The 16,419-nt window shown below is 38.7% G+C and overlaps 1 protein-coding gene across 1 annotated transcript in view; it reads right to left on the bottom strand.

Moving 5' to 3' along the window:
• Positions 1 to 16,419, bottom strand: part of Kcnh5 (potassium voltage-gated channel subfamily H member 5) — a 292,983-nt gene that overhangs the window by 227,865 nt on the left and 48,699 nt on the right. The window contains exons 5-6 of the mRNA XM_027418254.2: positions 13,052 to 13,167; positions 8,096 to 8,488 (exon numbers count right to left, since the gene is read on the bottom strand). Coding sequence (XP_027274055.1) covers positions 8,096 to 8,488; positions 13,052 to 13,167 — 509 coding nt within the window. The remainder of the gene's footprint in view (positions 1 to 8,095; positions 8,489 to 13,051; positions 13,168 to 16,419) is intronic.

Below are 16,419 nucleotides of genomic sequence, written 5' to 3'. Positions count from 1 at the left end.
ATCCCACTATCCAGAGCAATCCTAAGGAAAATGAACAATGCTAGAAGTAACACCATTATGATTGCAAATGAAATTACAGAGCCACAGTAAAAAAAAAATCAGAATGATCCTTACATAAAATTGGAGGTGTAGATGAATGAAACTCAGTAAAGAACCCAGATATTAACCCTCATAGCTACAACCACATGATTTTCTTTGAGCTTATAATTACAACATCTTCCTCTTCCCTTTCCTTCCACCAAACTTGCATATCCCTCACCACTCTTCTTCAAATTTATGCTCTCTTTATTCAATAATTGTTTTTGCATGCCTATATATAGGAATATATGTATAGGAATATATATATATGTACATTATATATATCCTATTGAGTCTTTATAATTTTTCTGGTATATATGTTTTCAGAGATGACCATTTAGCATTGGATAACCAATTGGTGTACTCTTCCTTAAGGAAGGCCACCTCTCCTGTTCCCAGCTTTCCTCTGTTGCCTGTTTTTCTTTGTGCAGACTAAGGATTCATGGGCTTTTCTCATCCAGTTTGGCATGTTCGCTGGTGTCATCCTTGTCTGGCTCACATTCAGCGGGTCATATTTGTGAGACATCATTTATGTAGGTTCTCTCTGATGCTACTAGGAGACACAATCTCACTGCAAACCCCCCTATCTTCTGGTTCTTTTCCATTTCAGAAGAAGGAACCATACGATTTTTGACAAATATGCCAAAAATATACAGTGAGGAGAAGTGCCTCTTTAACAGCTGATGTTAGAAAAACTACATCTCCACATGTAGAAGAATGAAGTTTGACCCCTTCCTATCCCTCACTCAACTCCAATTTTTAAAAAAATTAGGCAAAACACTACAGTATTCGGGTATAGGCAAGATCTTTCTTAATAAAGCTCCACTCACTCCATAAATAAAGCCAACAATTGACAAATGGAGTCTCAAAACTTAAAAGCTTCTACTCAGACAATCAAATTTTTAATAGCCTGAAGAGACCTAGTACTGAAAAGAGTGAGTTTGGCTAGCTATATGTATAACAGGGGACTAATACTGAGAATATATATATAAAATCATACAATCAATAGATCAGCTAATGAAATAGAGAGGTCTCAAAAGATGGAGTACAAACAACCAATAAACATTTGGAAAAATATTCAGCCTCATTAGCCATCAGAGAAATAACAAGCAAAACAACACTGGGATTTATGTCATCCTACTAAGATGGCAGCCATCAAAACAATAAATAACAAATGTGAGGATGTGGACAAAAGGAAACCCTTTCACAATTCTGTTGAAGTGTAACCCAGTCCAGCCACTGTGGAAATCAGTATGAAGTTTCCTCAAGAAGCTAAAAACAGATCTCCTATATGACCAAGCTATCCCCAAAGGACTCCAACTCAACAAATCCAAGAGAAACTTGTACTTTAATGTGCCGTTCCTCATCACTATTCACGGTAGCTAAGTTATAGAATCAATTCCAATGTCCAACAACAGAGGAATGGATAAAGAAAATGCGATGTATGCACATGTGAAATTTGTTTCAGCTATACGGAACAAAGTTATATCCTTTAAAAAAAATGGAGGCATTGGGAATAGCCACATGAAGTTAATTGAGCCAGCGCACAAAGACAAATATTGTATTTTCTCTTATTTGTGGTTCCTAGATTTTATACATATACATAAAATTGTGTGTGTTCACACATGAAAATGGAAACAAATGTCTAGGAAAATAAAGATGACCAATAAGGGAAGGAAAGAGGTACAGGGAATTGTTCATCTCACAATATATACTTATATAAAAATAGTTTCATACAGCACTGTACCATGTACAATGACTATTAGGAGTTAATGTTGGAAGAATTAATACAGAGGAAACTGAATGCAATCCCTTCCAGAACCTCTCAAACATTACTTTCAATGGTCTATTTTAATTTAAAAGATAATAGCAAGTCAATTGTATAAATAATGGTGTCTACCATTACTATTCCCAGTAGAAGATCTGAAGTGGCAAAAGAGACAGAGATTCTAGTCTAATCATTAGCAACTACAAGCATGATTACCCTTTTCTGGATTCTAAATTCTTATTATGATAACTAGAGGTAAAAATTACAATTTTAAATGTAATATGAAATCTGCATGTGGCAGTTTGACAAGCATAGTTATGAACAAATAATAATTCAGACACTGTTTTCAAAAGGACTTCTAAAATTAAAATTCTTATTAACTTCCACTTAGTCATTACCAATCTACCCAATTTTCTTTCAGCATCAGTGCATGAGTGATCTTGTCTTATTTTTGCTTTATTCTAACCCATTTTTCAGGCTTACCATGTAATCATATCACCCCCCATGATCTGATCCCTATAGCGCAGCCCCCACTGCTACTGACCAGTGTGCTGTCGGCAGATCCAATCTTTCTTTATGTACTTTACACCAGCTCCCCTGAGATCCCCAAATCAAGTACTCTAGACTCCTGATGCTGGTTCAAATGCACACTACAAATCAGCTAGATTCTATTCTTAGAATTCATGAGAGGATATCTTTTATCCTCCATTTAGGATTTTTAGAAAACTCATGTTCCTTATTTTCAGGCCAGAAGCTTTATGTAATGGGTTTTGTCTTTCCTGTCTTGTAGTTTTCTTTAAAAAAAATCACATATCCAGTTCACAAATGCCTAATAAATCTCATTTATCTTCAGAGAGCATATCAAGGGTCTTGAAAATAAAGTGTTACTAAGCTGCCTAAAGTCATTCTGCACATGTCCAGAAATAAAGGATTAAACTGGAATTTTCAGACCCACACTCTCCCTTATTTCCCAGTCCCCACTTGCTCTTGTGTCTCCTCTTGCTTAAGCTCCATTTCATCTTAGCCATTGTAGAATTCACTGTAGAATTCACTGAGACCTTAGCAACACCACCATGTTCGTGCCATCAGCGCACACCCATGCAGTGAAGAAATACCGTGGGGACAAATTCTTCACCACTGCAGGACTTACACTGAAATTGTGCAGAGGGAACCCTACCAAATGGAATAACAATTGCCTCAGACTTGTAGGATTTTTCGAGTGAAACTCAACCAGCATCTTTTCACACTTATTCCTTGTAACCTCCTTGTGAAAAAGGAAGGCAAGACTGAGCAGGAAGCATGTCCTAGGCTAGGCAGAAGATTCCAGATCATCCAAAGACTAACCATAAGATTAAAATAATTTTAGTGACATTAATGTGCTTGCACGTGCACAGTAAGGGTGAAATATGAAGGTGTTAATTGAAAGTTTTGAGATGGATGCCAAGAATCCTTCCTGAAAGAGAAAGCTGGATGCTGTGTAATGGACGATTAACAGAGAGCCAAATCTTCACAAGCTGGGGGAGGTCAGAAATGCATTAAATACAGTGCAAGAAATGAAAAAGATGCATATGTAAAGTGTACTGGCAACAACATTAAAGAATAACATAATTAGAGGAGAAAACTGGGAACAATGTGGAACCAAAATATAGCATATTAATTTTAGAGAAAGTAAACAGAGCTAGAAAGGTGGCTTAGTGATTAAGAGAACATGTTGCTCTTGCAGAGGACCCAGGTTCAATTCCCAGAAACCACATGGTGGTTCACAGCCATATGCAACTCCAATCCCAAAGCATCTGATGTCCTCTTCCGACTTCCGCAGATACCAGGTGAAAACATAGTAGTGTACATGTGTACACACAGGCAAAACACTCGTGCACATAAAATAATAAAATGAGTGAGTCTTTCAAAGATTAAAGAAGATAAACAGAAGTCCTTGTGTTTTGGGGGAGAGGGGTAAAGATTCTCGAAAGCTTTTGGTATTTAAGTCAACTGCTGTGTAAAAATGCAAGAGTCATAGATTATCAGGGATATATTCAAGCCATTAGAAAAGATCCAATGAATCAAGGGAAATCTCAGTCCACACAGAACAGAGTAAAGTACAAAGGAAGTAACACCAAGAAGAAGAAAAAACGCATGGAAAATACAATGTTCTAAATAAGTCAGAACGCATTTAATCACAGTAAATGTGAATAAATTAGGCTGCACCGTGTGAAGACTCTCAGAATCTATCTAGTCTTTATAAAATATACATTGAATGTAATAATCTACAATTACAGAACATTAAATATAGCAGTACACATGGCAAGTGCACAGGAATGATGCAAAAGCAAATTTAGCTCCATTAGTGTCAGGCAAAAAAGCATTATTATGGTCAACGAGAGTTAGAAAATACTGATAAAGAAATCTCCTAGAATGCAGCGGTGAGATGATGGTTTGGGAAGCAGCTTAGAACAAACAAGTAAATTACAGGGCTTGTTCAACATATTTTTTTAAAAAAGTTTTTCAGCAGGGAGAAAATGAAGAAAACCAGAAAGGATGAAGATTTCTCATGAGAAAAAGAAATTATAAAACATGCTTTCTGAGATCGAGAAGGCCACTCTGTCAATTTCTTATGAAAATGTATGAAAGGGACCATGCAAATGCCTGTCATCAGATAGTTTCTAAACTTTGGGACATAGGAGATACATGAAACCTCTACAAAGAGAAAACAGGTCACACATAAAGGATTAGAAACTGCAATAGTTTCAAGTTTCTTAAACGGAACCATTGAAAGATAGAATGCAGTGGTGTCGTATCTTGTAGATACCTGAAGGGAAATTACCTCAAGCCAATAATACTCCAGCTAGCCAAACTCTTGATGGGCAGGAAAATGAAGAGACATTTGTTTAAATCCATGATGGTCAGTGAACATCTCTTGCATTGGGACATTTCAACAAGGAGTATGGATGGACCACTTGATGCTTGAACTTCTGATAAGTACACAGAAATGAGCAGGTATGAAAGGAGCAGGTATGAAAGGAGTCTGAAAGCTCAGATTTCGGGATGAGAAGCCAAAGATGATGCCTAAAGCTGAAACTCCATAGGGAAGATAGATAATTGTGTTCCTCAATGGTGTGGAAACAAAGTATAATGAATGAATGAATCTCCTCAACAAATTAAGTCATTTCCTCTAGAGTTTGTTCTTTCTTCGATAAGGCATTGCTGACTGTTCTTCACAGAGGCTATCACTATTTATACTCCCATGAGCAACGTGTGACAGTGACTCCTTCCACAGTGCTTTGTCTTTCAGGTCCTGAAAGGAGTAGGTGCCAAGTCAAAGTAATCTGTGCAAGAATTTGACCAAAATACATGTCTGGGAGATAGAGGACAGATCTGGCACCAGTAAAAGAGTAAACAGAAGATTTGGCAAAGGAGAGTTCAGAATGTAGCACAGAGAGAGTATGCAATAACAACTGATGGAAGAAACAGGCTGTGAACTTGAAGGAGAGCAAGGATGGGTATATGGGAGGATTTGGAGGGAGGAAAGGGAAAGGAGAAATCGTGGCTAAAATACAATCTCAAAAGTAAATAATCAATAACAACAAAACAAACATAATCCCACAATCCCCTTTAATGATGGGCCTCCCTCATACTTAGTCACAGGCTGGGAACAGCTTTGGGAAAATGTGACTTCAGGGTGACACTGCAACAGACCCAGATAACATCCACTCTCCGATAACTGTGTTTAGTATGGTGTTGTCTTCTTCTAGCTACTGGCTGCACAAAGAGTTAAGCAAAGTGGCTTGAGTGCCTGCTCTTGCTGCTCTCTGCAGTGTAAGTACTCCAGTTGTGGCCAGCTTCAAGAGACTCTGACTTCTGAGCTTGAAGTAAGAGGGAACAACTGACTTTCCAAGCCAGAGATTGGCCCAGGACACTGCTGCCCATACTCTGTACAGTGAAGGAAGGTATGAGCAGCAGACCTCCTCAGCCATCATACTCACCAACCTAGTGTTTGTAATACAGTTCTGATCTTTCAGAGTTATAACTGGAAATGGAATCTCAGAGTAGGCTACACAGCACTGTCTTTAGGGTGAATGAGGTCAAGTGTCCTTTAAATTAGCTCTATGTTGGTATATTATGACACAATCAAGCTTGTAATCATAGATATGTTTCACTATTGTGGAATGGCTTTACTTGGGCCCTTTTCTGTGGATTGAGTCACACTTTTGTCTTCTTTATCAACCAGCAAAAACTTACACACTTATGATATACATATTTCTCTGACTTATGTAGACATCCTGGAATGACTAAATGCAACTAATTAATATATGTCTTGACTCTATCCATCATTGATCTTGTGGAGAGAACACTTACTCCCTGCTCTGGTTTGGATGTTGACCATCCCCCAGAGGCCCATATTTAGGGGTTTCTTCCCCAGGGTGGTACTGCAGGCCTTTAGGAGATAGGGTGAAGGGGAAGCTCTTAAGTAACTGGTAGTGTGCCTTAAAATGGATTGTAGGGCCTGCCTATACCCTCTTTCTCTATTTCTTGTATAAGGCATGGCTGCATGCACCCCTACACACTCCCACACAAAGAAATGGGGCTGCTCAATCTTGTTCTTGAATTTCCAAAACTATGAACAATTATGACTAATCTGTCCAGGTATCTTGTTAGGGTAATGCAAATTTGATTTGTAGACCTCTATTCTCTTGTATTGACCCAGGATGTCAGCACTTTTTAGGAATACAGTATATTTTTAACTGTGTCACAATAGACCTCTTGAGCTCAACCATTCTTACTGACTGAAATTTTCTAGTCCTAGTTTTCAACATCTTCTCAAACACCCCAGGGCTCTGTACCATCATTCAACTCTACTTCCACATGATCAACTTCATTCAAATCCACACATGACTGATTGTTTTATTAGAATGTTTATGCCTATATTCTAAATAGCTTAAATCATAATATTCTCATGTAATAATCCATGTGGAAAATAGAATAATGCTTATTTTCTTTTATTCTATGATTGGCATTTTCACAGTTAACTCCTCTTAATTCTCTCCCAAAGATAATTTTGAAAGAAATAAATGTACTTTTAACAGCTTGATGTATGCAGAATCTAAAATTAGAGAACTGATATCATTCATCAATTTTTCCATAAGGTAATAGTTATATGTACAGTATCAAAATAAAAATTCAACATTTAATTGGAGAAAAATAGGTTTAAATATCAATGTAGATGGTTGAAACAGAAAATTTATGGAAAAGTCAATGAAGAAAAGGTTCAGTCTACTCCCAACATACACAGAACAACAACCACAGTTAAGACTTCACAGTGGCAGACTTTACAACTGAGTGGTCTAACAAGGACACTGTAGGATCTTTAGGGAAAGCAATATGGTAACATTATCAGTTTTCAAAAATTTGATAAATATTTTATACTGCCTGGCTTATTTTTTATTATTGATTACATCCTACCAGCTTGCTGTAGTAATTTGTAAGTCATCTACTCTTAAGTCAGAGAGAAGAAACTATGAATGGAGGTATCTTTTAAGATATGGCATGGTTTAAATATTCCTATTCTCACAAACACCATAGAACATAACCTTGGGTGAGGTCAAACATCAGAAGTCATCAAATACACTTTCTACCTATAACTGCATTCATAAGGAATTTAAAGCAAAAAGCAGAAATCAAAATGACAGCAATTCAGAAACTGCTTCTTCATGAAGATATGTTGGTTTTTATGTTAACTCTTAACATTGCCACCATATGTGCCTTGAGCAAAGAAGTCACAAGATTTGTAAGGGCATGAAATTTCCTAAGATGTGGTCTTTTAAAGAAAACATATCTTTGTTCCCTAAACCCATCATCTGGTTTGTGAACTATATTTGACTCCAAATGCTGCCATTTTTGTCTTCCTCATCCTACTGACCCTCCTCCACCTCTTTCTCCTTCCCCTGCTCCTCCTCCTCTTTCTCCTTCACCTGCTTCTCCTGCTCCTCCTCCTCCTGTCTTCCTCCAATCACAACTTTCAACCATAGCCATTTTTCTAGTAATTCACCTATTCAGCCAGAAAGCATGAGGAAACCATGACAAAAGTCAATTTAAGAAAGTCAGCTATACTCTGTGGCACACGCTTAATAATATCAGGGTGGTGGGGAAAATGGGAGCACTGAAGACATTTTATCATCTGTGAAAACCCTTTTACCCCATTGTTTTCAAAACATTAGATCTCCAGTACTTCAAAAACAAAAGCATAAAGCTTACCTCATCCACATTCTCGAAGGCATTGATGATGTCGTAAGGTAAACAGGACAGCAGATCAATCACAAACCATGTTTTCAGATAGTTCATCCTTATGAGCTTTGGGTCAGAAATGACCTCTCCACCCGGTCCCACAAAAGTCGTGTGAAAATTTAAAACAATGTCAACCAGAAAAATAACATCCACCACACTGTCCAGCACCAGCCAAGCTATATTGTTCTGCTTTGTTTTGAAGGAAACGTTGTAAGGAACCATGATGGCGGTGTAGAAGGTAAGAATTAAAATCACCCAATCCCAAGTAGTTTTAAAAGCACAGTAGTGTAAAATGATGTGTGGTGGCGTCTTTGGCGCTTCTTGCTTGTACTGAGGAAGGATGTCTGACCCCAGCTGAAGAACCTAAAAGGAAGAAAAAGTGCATATAAATGATTGGGACATCTCTGAAGTCAGATATGACTGCACACCTGCTGGAACAAGTCAAACCACAACCTGAACCTTACAATTCTCAGTTTTAAGTCAATCATACTCTATTGCTTCTTCTCCCTCTTCAGAACTGTCCTAAAGATTACTCAAATGACCCTATTAAAGTCCAACTCCTCCACAAGTTGATCTGATTACTCATCCATCTCCTTGGCTCTCTGGTGACCAACCTTAATCCACAGCACAGTGTCTTGGGTGCTCCTGCCCATGTACTGGACAAGCCTGACAAGAACCACATGTCTTTCATTGACTGTCCCATAGTTATTTGGGTGACTGACCATCTGTTACACACATATTTGGCACCTTTGAAAACATAGTTTTGCTTCTGACGGCCTCCCTGAAATCCAAGGCCTTACTGTTGGCAGTCTTGCTATTCTGTACTTGCTCAGCAAATACCCTGATGGCCAACAGGACGTTTGGGGATGGCACAGGATGCTTTTCCCTTTTCTACCTAAAATCAGAACTTCAAAAGAGCATGTGTTTCTTGTCAGGTGCAAGCTTCCTTCAGTAAACAAAATAAGACACTAAATACCAGATTTAGCTCTCTGTACCTTTGTAACAAATGGAAAATGATCAGTGCAAGTTTCAATGAACCTTAACTTACTCTGTTAGGTCTAAAGTAAGAGAAGGGGGAAAGCAGATGACCCAGCAAGAGCCAAAGGTGACAACCACAACAGAAGACTTAGACTGCCTATTGGAAACTGAGAAAAGTGAAACAAGTTGAAGGATCCCATTTAAAACTTCTGCCTCGTGTATTAATTTCACTAGGGTAAGAGAAGTGTCAAGGAGTGTAGCAATGGGGTTTTCTTAAGAAACATTTCCAGTGGACTTTCAGAATTCATGCAAGCAGTTATTCAGTGCTTCTAGACAAAAATCAGAACCATAGAGGGAGGAGTCTAAGTGATAAATACATCAAATATTTGAATACATGAATAAAAAAGGTAAGCATTAGCATATAGCTCTATGGCTTATCTTCCATAGCACGTACCTGCGTGAGTATGCACGCGCATACACACACACACACTCTCTCTCTCTCTCTCTCTCTCTCTCTCTCTCTCTCTCTCTCTCTCTCTCTCTCTCCTTTTGAAGCCTGCAATGGTATCCTAAAATTTCTGAGACATAGAGCTTACATAACTAAAACCTAAGTATATAATACTATTTTCAATAAGGCTACTAGTATTTTCTTCAGTTGTATATTATACTTACAACTTTTTACTTAAGGCTATTGGAACTATTTTAAGGATATTTCACGTATTTAACTACATTATCAGAGTCCCAGATATATTTTATCCCTATGGTCTTAAATTGCTTAGTAGCAATTTATCCTAGCAGGAATGTAAGCCCCATGTTGGGGAGCAGTGTTAGATTTAAATAACTACACATAATTATGGCTTCTCTCTTCCCTTCCTACCCCCATCAGCTATAACTTCACTGGGAGAGGGGGTGGAGTAGAAAATGCTTCTCTTTACCAACTATATCTATGACTTCTATAGTTTCAGCCCAAGGAACAATTCCACTGCTTAAAATCTGGTTTCCATTAGAATCTTCTGAGGAGGGTTTGTAAAGTGTGGTATATTCACACTTAGACCCCCTAGCCCTCACGAATGATGACAATGGCTTTGTGTAGGTTTTCTGAAAAGTCTTTATTTTTTCCTTTACACAGTGATGACAGTATATAACTCACAATAGCATTTTTTTCTTCTTTTCCCATCTCCAACTTAACTAGTTACATAGGATTAGCAAATGAGAAATGCTCCAGGAACTCTAGAGGAGGAGGGGCAAGAAGAGGAGGAAGGGGAAGGAAATAGAGAAAGGACAGAAGAGGAGTCAGGGAAAAGTAGGACCACAGAAAATGATGCTGTGGTGATTTGAAAGAAAATGCCCCCAAAGGTAGTGGCCTTGTTGGAGTAGGTGTGTTCTTGTTGGAGGAAGTGTGTCACTATGAGGGTGGGCTTTGAGGTCTCTTTTCTCAAGCTTCAGTCAGTGTGACAGGCAGTTGACTTCCTGCTGCCTTCTGGTCAAGATGTAGACAGCAGCTCATCTGTCTGCATGCTACCATGCTCCCCATCATGATGATAATGGACTGAACCTCTGAAACTGCAAGCATCAGCTAAATGTTTTCTATGTAAGAATGGCCATGGTCATGGTGTCTCTTCACAGCAATAAAAACCCTAACCAAGACAGATGCACAATTGTTGGGATTTCCTGTCATAGGCAAGCCAGGTCTTCTCCCTGAGCTCTGCATTGGGCTTCTCTATGAGGCAGAGAGTGAAAGCTTTGCTCCCCAGTGTTATTTCACTTAGAGTTATGTGAGAATAAAATTGCATTTTATGGATTTGCTTTTGTGCCAATAGCCACACTCTTTCCATCTGAAGATCTAAGAGCTATTGGTTCTAACCCAGTCTGGCCCACTGGTGGGTAAAGGCATGTATTTTTCTCCACCCCACATAAACTGAATGCTATCAATAGAATGTCAGTGCATGTAAAAAGTTCATTAACTGCTTTTGGGTTGGTGGTACAATCTTTGAAACTAGGATCCACTCCACATTGAGAATATTAGGTGGAACAGAGATCAAATTTATGTGTCTTGGGAAAAATGAAATCTTCAAAGCAATGGTCTTGAGCAAATTATCTTAGGATTGGAATACAGTATAATGGACAAGACAACATTCTTGTGCCTGCTCGGTGTTTCTTTGGGGGTCTGTTTTGGGAAATTCACAGGAACACTCCACATGACCATGGAAGAAATCTCAGTTGAAGAGCTGGCTACTTCTACTTTCTCTAAAATAGCAAGCCTCCGACCTGGCTGGAAGCAGTTTTATGTTCACAGACTGATTAATAATAATAATAATAATAATAATAATAATAATAATAATAATAATAATGTCAAAAACAAAAGAGTTCAAGGTAAAGACAAATGAGAAGAGGCAAGAGTAAAAAATCCTCTGAAATAAAAGTGATGAGATGAAATGCAAAAGCTCATGTTTAAAACAGTACTGAGTGGTTCTGGGTCTAGGGGGAGACAACCCCTCCTCCAGGTGCCTTCTTCCCTCTAGTAAGGGAAAGAAAATCTGAGACTAAAGTGGAGATGGGCCAGAAGGAAGCAGACTTAAGAAACCTTAGCTCGCAGACACAAGTTGGGCCCTGGGGCTGAACTTGGCAAAGAACTGGACACTTGAAGCCGAAGAGAAGGAAACTGCAAAGCAAGCAGTAATTATTTTTTAAAAATTTTTTTTATTTAAATTAGAAACAAGCCTGCTTCACATTGCAATCCCAGCTCCCAGTAATTCTTAAGGAGAGTCTCAGGAATGGCAGGTCCACCCGACAGCTCTAACTCTGGAACAAGCTGCGGTTCACCTCTGCACACAGTGTAAACATATCACTTAATAGTACATCCACGTTGCATTTTAGTTTAAGTATGGCTATTCCACAGAGTGTTCTGCTTTCCCCATGATATTAACAGCTACTTATAAAGAAAAACTGTTGCAGGTCTTTCTGTTAGTTATGAGCTAAGGAAAAACCCAGAACTCTAAATTGAAGAATAGGCTTTATTTCCCAACTCTCTCTCAATCAAAATTGGTCTTTGTAATTAATTAGGAAGTGTCTGGACTTACCTTTTCCTGACAGTGTAAATCAATGAATATCTGGGTTTAATGGTGTCATTCTTTTTCTCACTAAGTTAACTCAAAATTATAAGTCCCCACTATAGGCTCAGCATAATAAATTTGGTACTTCAATATCTCTCTCTCTCTCCTCTCTCTCTCTCTCTCTCTCTCTCTCTCTCTCTCTCTCTCTCTCTTCTCTCTCTCTCTCTCTCTCTGTGTGTGTGTGTGTGTGTGTGTGTGTGTGTGATCTATCTGGGGTGGGGTGTATGCCATGGCACATATGTGGAGGTCAAAGGAAATTTTCAGAAGTCAGTTCTCTGCTTCCACCATGTGGGCTCCAGAAACAGAGCTCAGGATGTCAGACTTGGAAACAGCCACCTTTGCCTCCTGAGCCATGTCACTGGAGCTAACTCTTCTACTTTTCCTGAAGTCACTCCACTAAGTGCCACCTCACATTTGTACCTAACCCTAGAGTCCCAAGTCTTAGTAAATGCTACCATATCTTAAATTCTTAATTCATTTCCTGTGTTGTGTCTTTCACTCCTTAATAACAGCCCATTTCTTATTCATCTTTACATCCTTCACAGAAATCCAGGTACAGTGGAAAAGTTGTACACACACACACACACACACACACACACACACACACACACACACACGAATGATTTCTCTGCCCCATTTGTTCAATTAAATCATACAGTCTCTAAGCATCACCTAGTATAACATGAACTACATTTCCACACAAAAGTTGGAGAGAATAAAAAGGAAAATTTCAAATTTCTACAGTTCTATAGAGAAACTATAAATTATCGCTGAATAATTTGAGGAGAAACATATTGATGCCACTGCCTTGAAAAGCAGTCATTCTCATACTTACTTCAGCTAGTCGTGAATGTTTGTGGACTGTCTCTGTTTTGTTCATTGGTGTAAGTTGCTGTAAAACACTTCGGCTATTTGTCAAAGCCCGTGTCAATCGAGCAAATTTTGTCCAACCTTAAAAAAATGAACATAGAGTTTTGGTTATTCATATACCATGAATTGAAAGTCCAGCATTCTCTCAGACAGTTGGAGGATAACAGCAACCACACAATATCTAGGTAAACTAAAAAGTATAAGTCTCATTCCTATGTAAACACCATCAGATACTTGAAGTACACATAACCCCTGCAGTCATGGTAGATAATAGATTTTTAAAAATTGTCTGGTCCTGCTTGAGTTGCATGGTTTTGTTAATGGGAAACAGTTGCCTAGCCAGTATCTCCTTTCTCAGCATCCCATACATCTCCGTGTTCCAAGTCCCTAGTTCTCACTAATGAAATGTCAGCAGAAACAATGATGCCACATCTGTACCCCCATTTAAGAAGCAAGTTGACATCACACTTCCTACTCCTATCAGCCAGATGCAAATGGCAAGCCCTTAGATGAAGGCAAAGCCACTGAATCACTGTATAGAAAGATGCCAGCCAGGGCCACTTGCTTTGGATTATTATGTGAACAAGAAATGTGTCTCCCCTGTGTCAAATCAAATTTTTCCTTATTAATAAAAAATGCACAACATTACTACATCATTACTGGTTGTTAGAGCAGCCACTACCACCCTAATGAAAACAAAGCTACTGTGTGTTGTATACAGAGGTACCCACCTAGGAGGAAAAGCCTAATTCCAATCTCACATATTATGGTTCGTATCACACATTGCACCTTGCTTGTAGCATACCAAATGTTATTTCTCTCATTAACAACTGCAGTGATATCTCAAAAGTTATGCTTGGAATATCTAAAAACATAATCATGTTTTCTCAAAGAGAAGTTGCTTTGGGGAGAAAGGAATGTGAATTTAATGGGGAAAAATTTCTCCTAGCACCTCAAATTGCCATTATTAAAATCATCAATTTCAAAGAAATGCCAATGAGATGTGAACAAATAGAGCAACACCAGCCATAGCATTCTGTATGGTGCTCCGGTCTTACAATGAGGCAACAAAGACACCATCAGTTCTCCAGAAATTGAGCATCAACACACAAAGTCAACTTGAATTCGTTGTCAGCAACCTTGACTTTTCTTCTGTGTGCTTGACCTGCACTTCTCTCTGCCATTGGCCATCCTCTTCTCCAGACATCTACTCCCAACAGGTCTAAAACTCATCTCATTATTACCTTCTCTCTATGTCACAAACCTTTGTATATCCCTGATCTTGATAAATTAACTGGTGCCCTTTCTAAACATGTAAACCAGTGATTTAACACCCACTGTCCTTCCACTATCACACACACACACACACACACACACACACACACACACGTGCGCACGTGCGCACGTGTGCATGCTTGCGCGTACACATACACTCATGCACACACACCCACAAACACACAAAAGCATGCACATACACACACAAGCCTTCTAGTTTATAATTTATGAATCTTTCAAACTGAATTCCTTCCATTCCTAATTGTCCAACAATATAGCATGTATCACTGCAGTCAGGGACAGTACTTTGAGATCATACCCACATGATGGTGAGATTTGTTCTGAAACACAAATCAGATCATACACTCCCAATTCAATTTTTCACATAAACCTGTAGACTTCCAGGATAACACTGTGTCCTTGGAAGAGAAGTCATTTAGCCTTTATCCACAAGGATTTACACTACATCTGTCTTCAGCCTTCTTATTGTTCTCTGACCTTACAAATTCAAAATATAATTAAATCTTCCAGAGTTACTTTCTATATTACACTCATCCTTCTTGTCAACAATTCTCTCCCCTTCCCCGTCTGTTTGGCTAATGGCAGTTCATACTCAAGTAAAGGATGACTGCTTTCTGGAAATCTCTTTGATCCACCTTTAGGAGGGCTTGCCCTCCTCCATACACCATCACATACACACCATGTGACAGTAACAATATCAGTGTTGTCATGTTTACTTTGAGTTATTAAAGTTCATCTCTTCATGGTAGCACTGTAAAGTAAGTTAACAAAAGGCAACTGGCTAATGCAGTTTTACCTGAGACTAAAGCCCATCAATGTCTTATTACAGTGGGCCTTGATCAGCTTCACTGGGTGGGATGTATATAATAAGGAGCTCTCAGGTGACTGTGACATTTCAGTCACCCCTCATCAACATGCTAAAATATATCTGGTAATTCCTCTTCTTACATCAACTGAGTATTATAGCTGCATCGGCTTTTTCTAGAAACTTCTCAACTCATCTTTTTTTCTTACTGAAGGCTCACATTTCTAAAAAAGGTGGTGTTGGATTTCTGTATATCTGAGTAGGGTTAAAAGAGAAAACCATTTCATTCCGTGTACATAGTAATGTTTGTCTACAAAAAAAATTGGGAACAAAATGTGAGAAGAATATATCCAATGAAACAAGAAAGAGTGCATGCAGACCTTCAGAAGCCTGGAATTCACACATCTTACTACGCAGAGAACGAGAAGTAAGGTAGGAGAAACAAAACTATGAAAGCTACTGTCACATAGTGAGAGTACTACATCCCATAATGAGGGAGCAGTAGTTCCTAATTTAAATACTCAGAAAACACTTATCTAAATGTATCTGTGTACAACTGTATATAATTTAATCAACACAACTTGTAAAGGACACTAATTACATTTTTGTTGGATAAAGGAAGCAATGAGCAAAAAAGTTACACAGGGATTAGCATGTCAACTGCCTTACGCCTTATACACAATTAAAATTAAGATGTGACAAAGGAGTTGGGCTCCGCTTTCAGTAGGTGCCCATACTATTAATGACATTAAGGAAGAACTCTGGAGTGAAGAAGATAGAGTGTTCCTAATCTTCAGAAAGAACTGGAGGAACCACTAGCTGAGAAAGAAAGGCAGGGCTGGGTGATGGGCCAGCTCTGGCATAGGAAAGCACAGAGATTAACAAGCAAGGATTCACAAAGGATCCTTTCTTCCAAAAGAAACCTAAGTCAAGGGCAATTGTCAGGGAGTCATCATTTAGGATTTTGCTATCAACATGCCCCAGAAGGTGGAGAACAAAAGCTAAGTCAAGATGTGTTCCATTTCATATGTAAATCAACAGAGGCACAAGAATTACTGCTCCCACAGTTCACTGACCAGGGGTACCCACTTGCTGTCCTGGGCTCTCATGCTCTAATGTTAGCACTTTTCTGAAGACTTCTGTACCTCCTCACTCTCTCCCACCACCTGCCCACATACTTCATTGGAAACAAATGCCTCACCAAACACAATAACCTGAAATTTCCCTCTCAT

The sequence above is a fragment of the Cricetulus griseus genome, chromosome 5 (assembly GCF_003668045.3).
Source record: "Cricetulus griseus strain 17A/GY chromosome 5, alternate assembly CriGri-PICRH-1.0, whole genome shotgun sequence".
NCBI lineage: Eukaryota > Metazoa > Chordata > Mammalia > Rodentia > Cricetidae > Cricetulus > Cricetulus griseus.
This window is presented reverse-complemented; position numbering and strand designations above follow the sequence as displayed.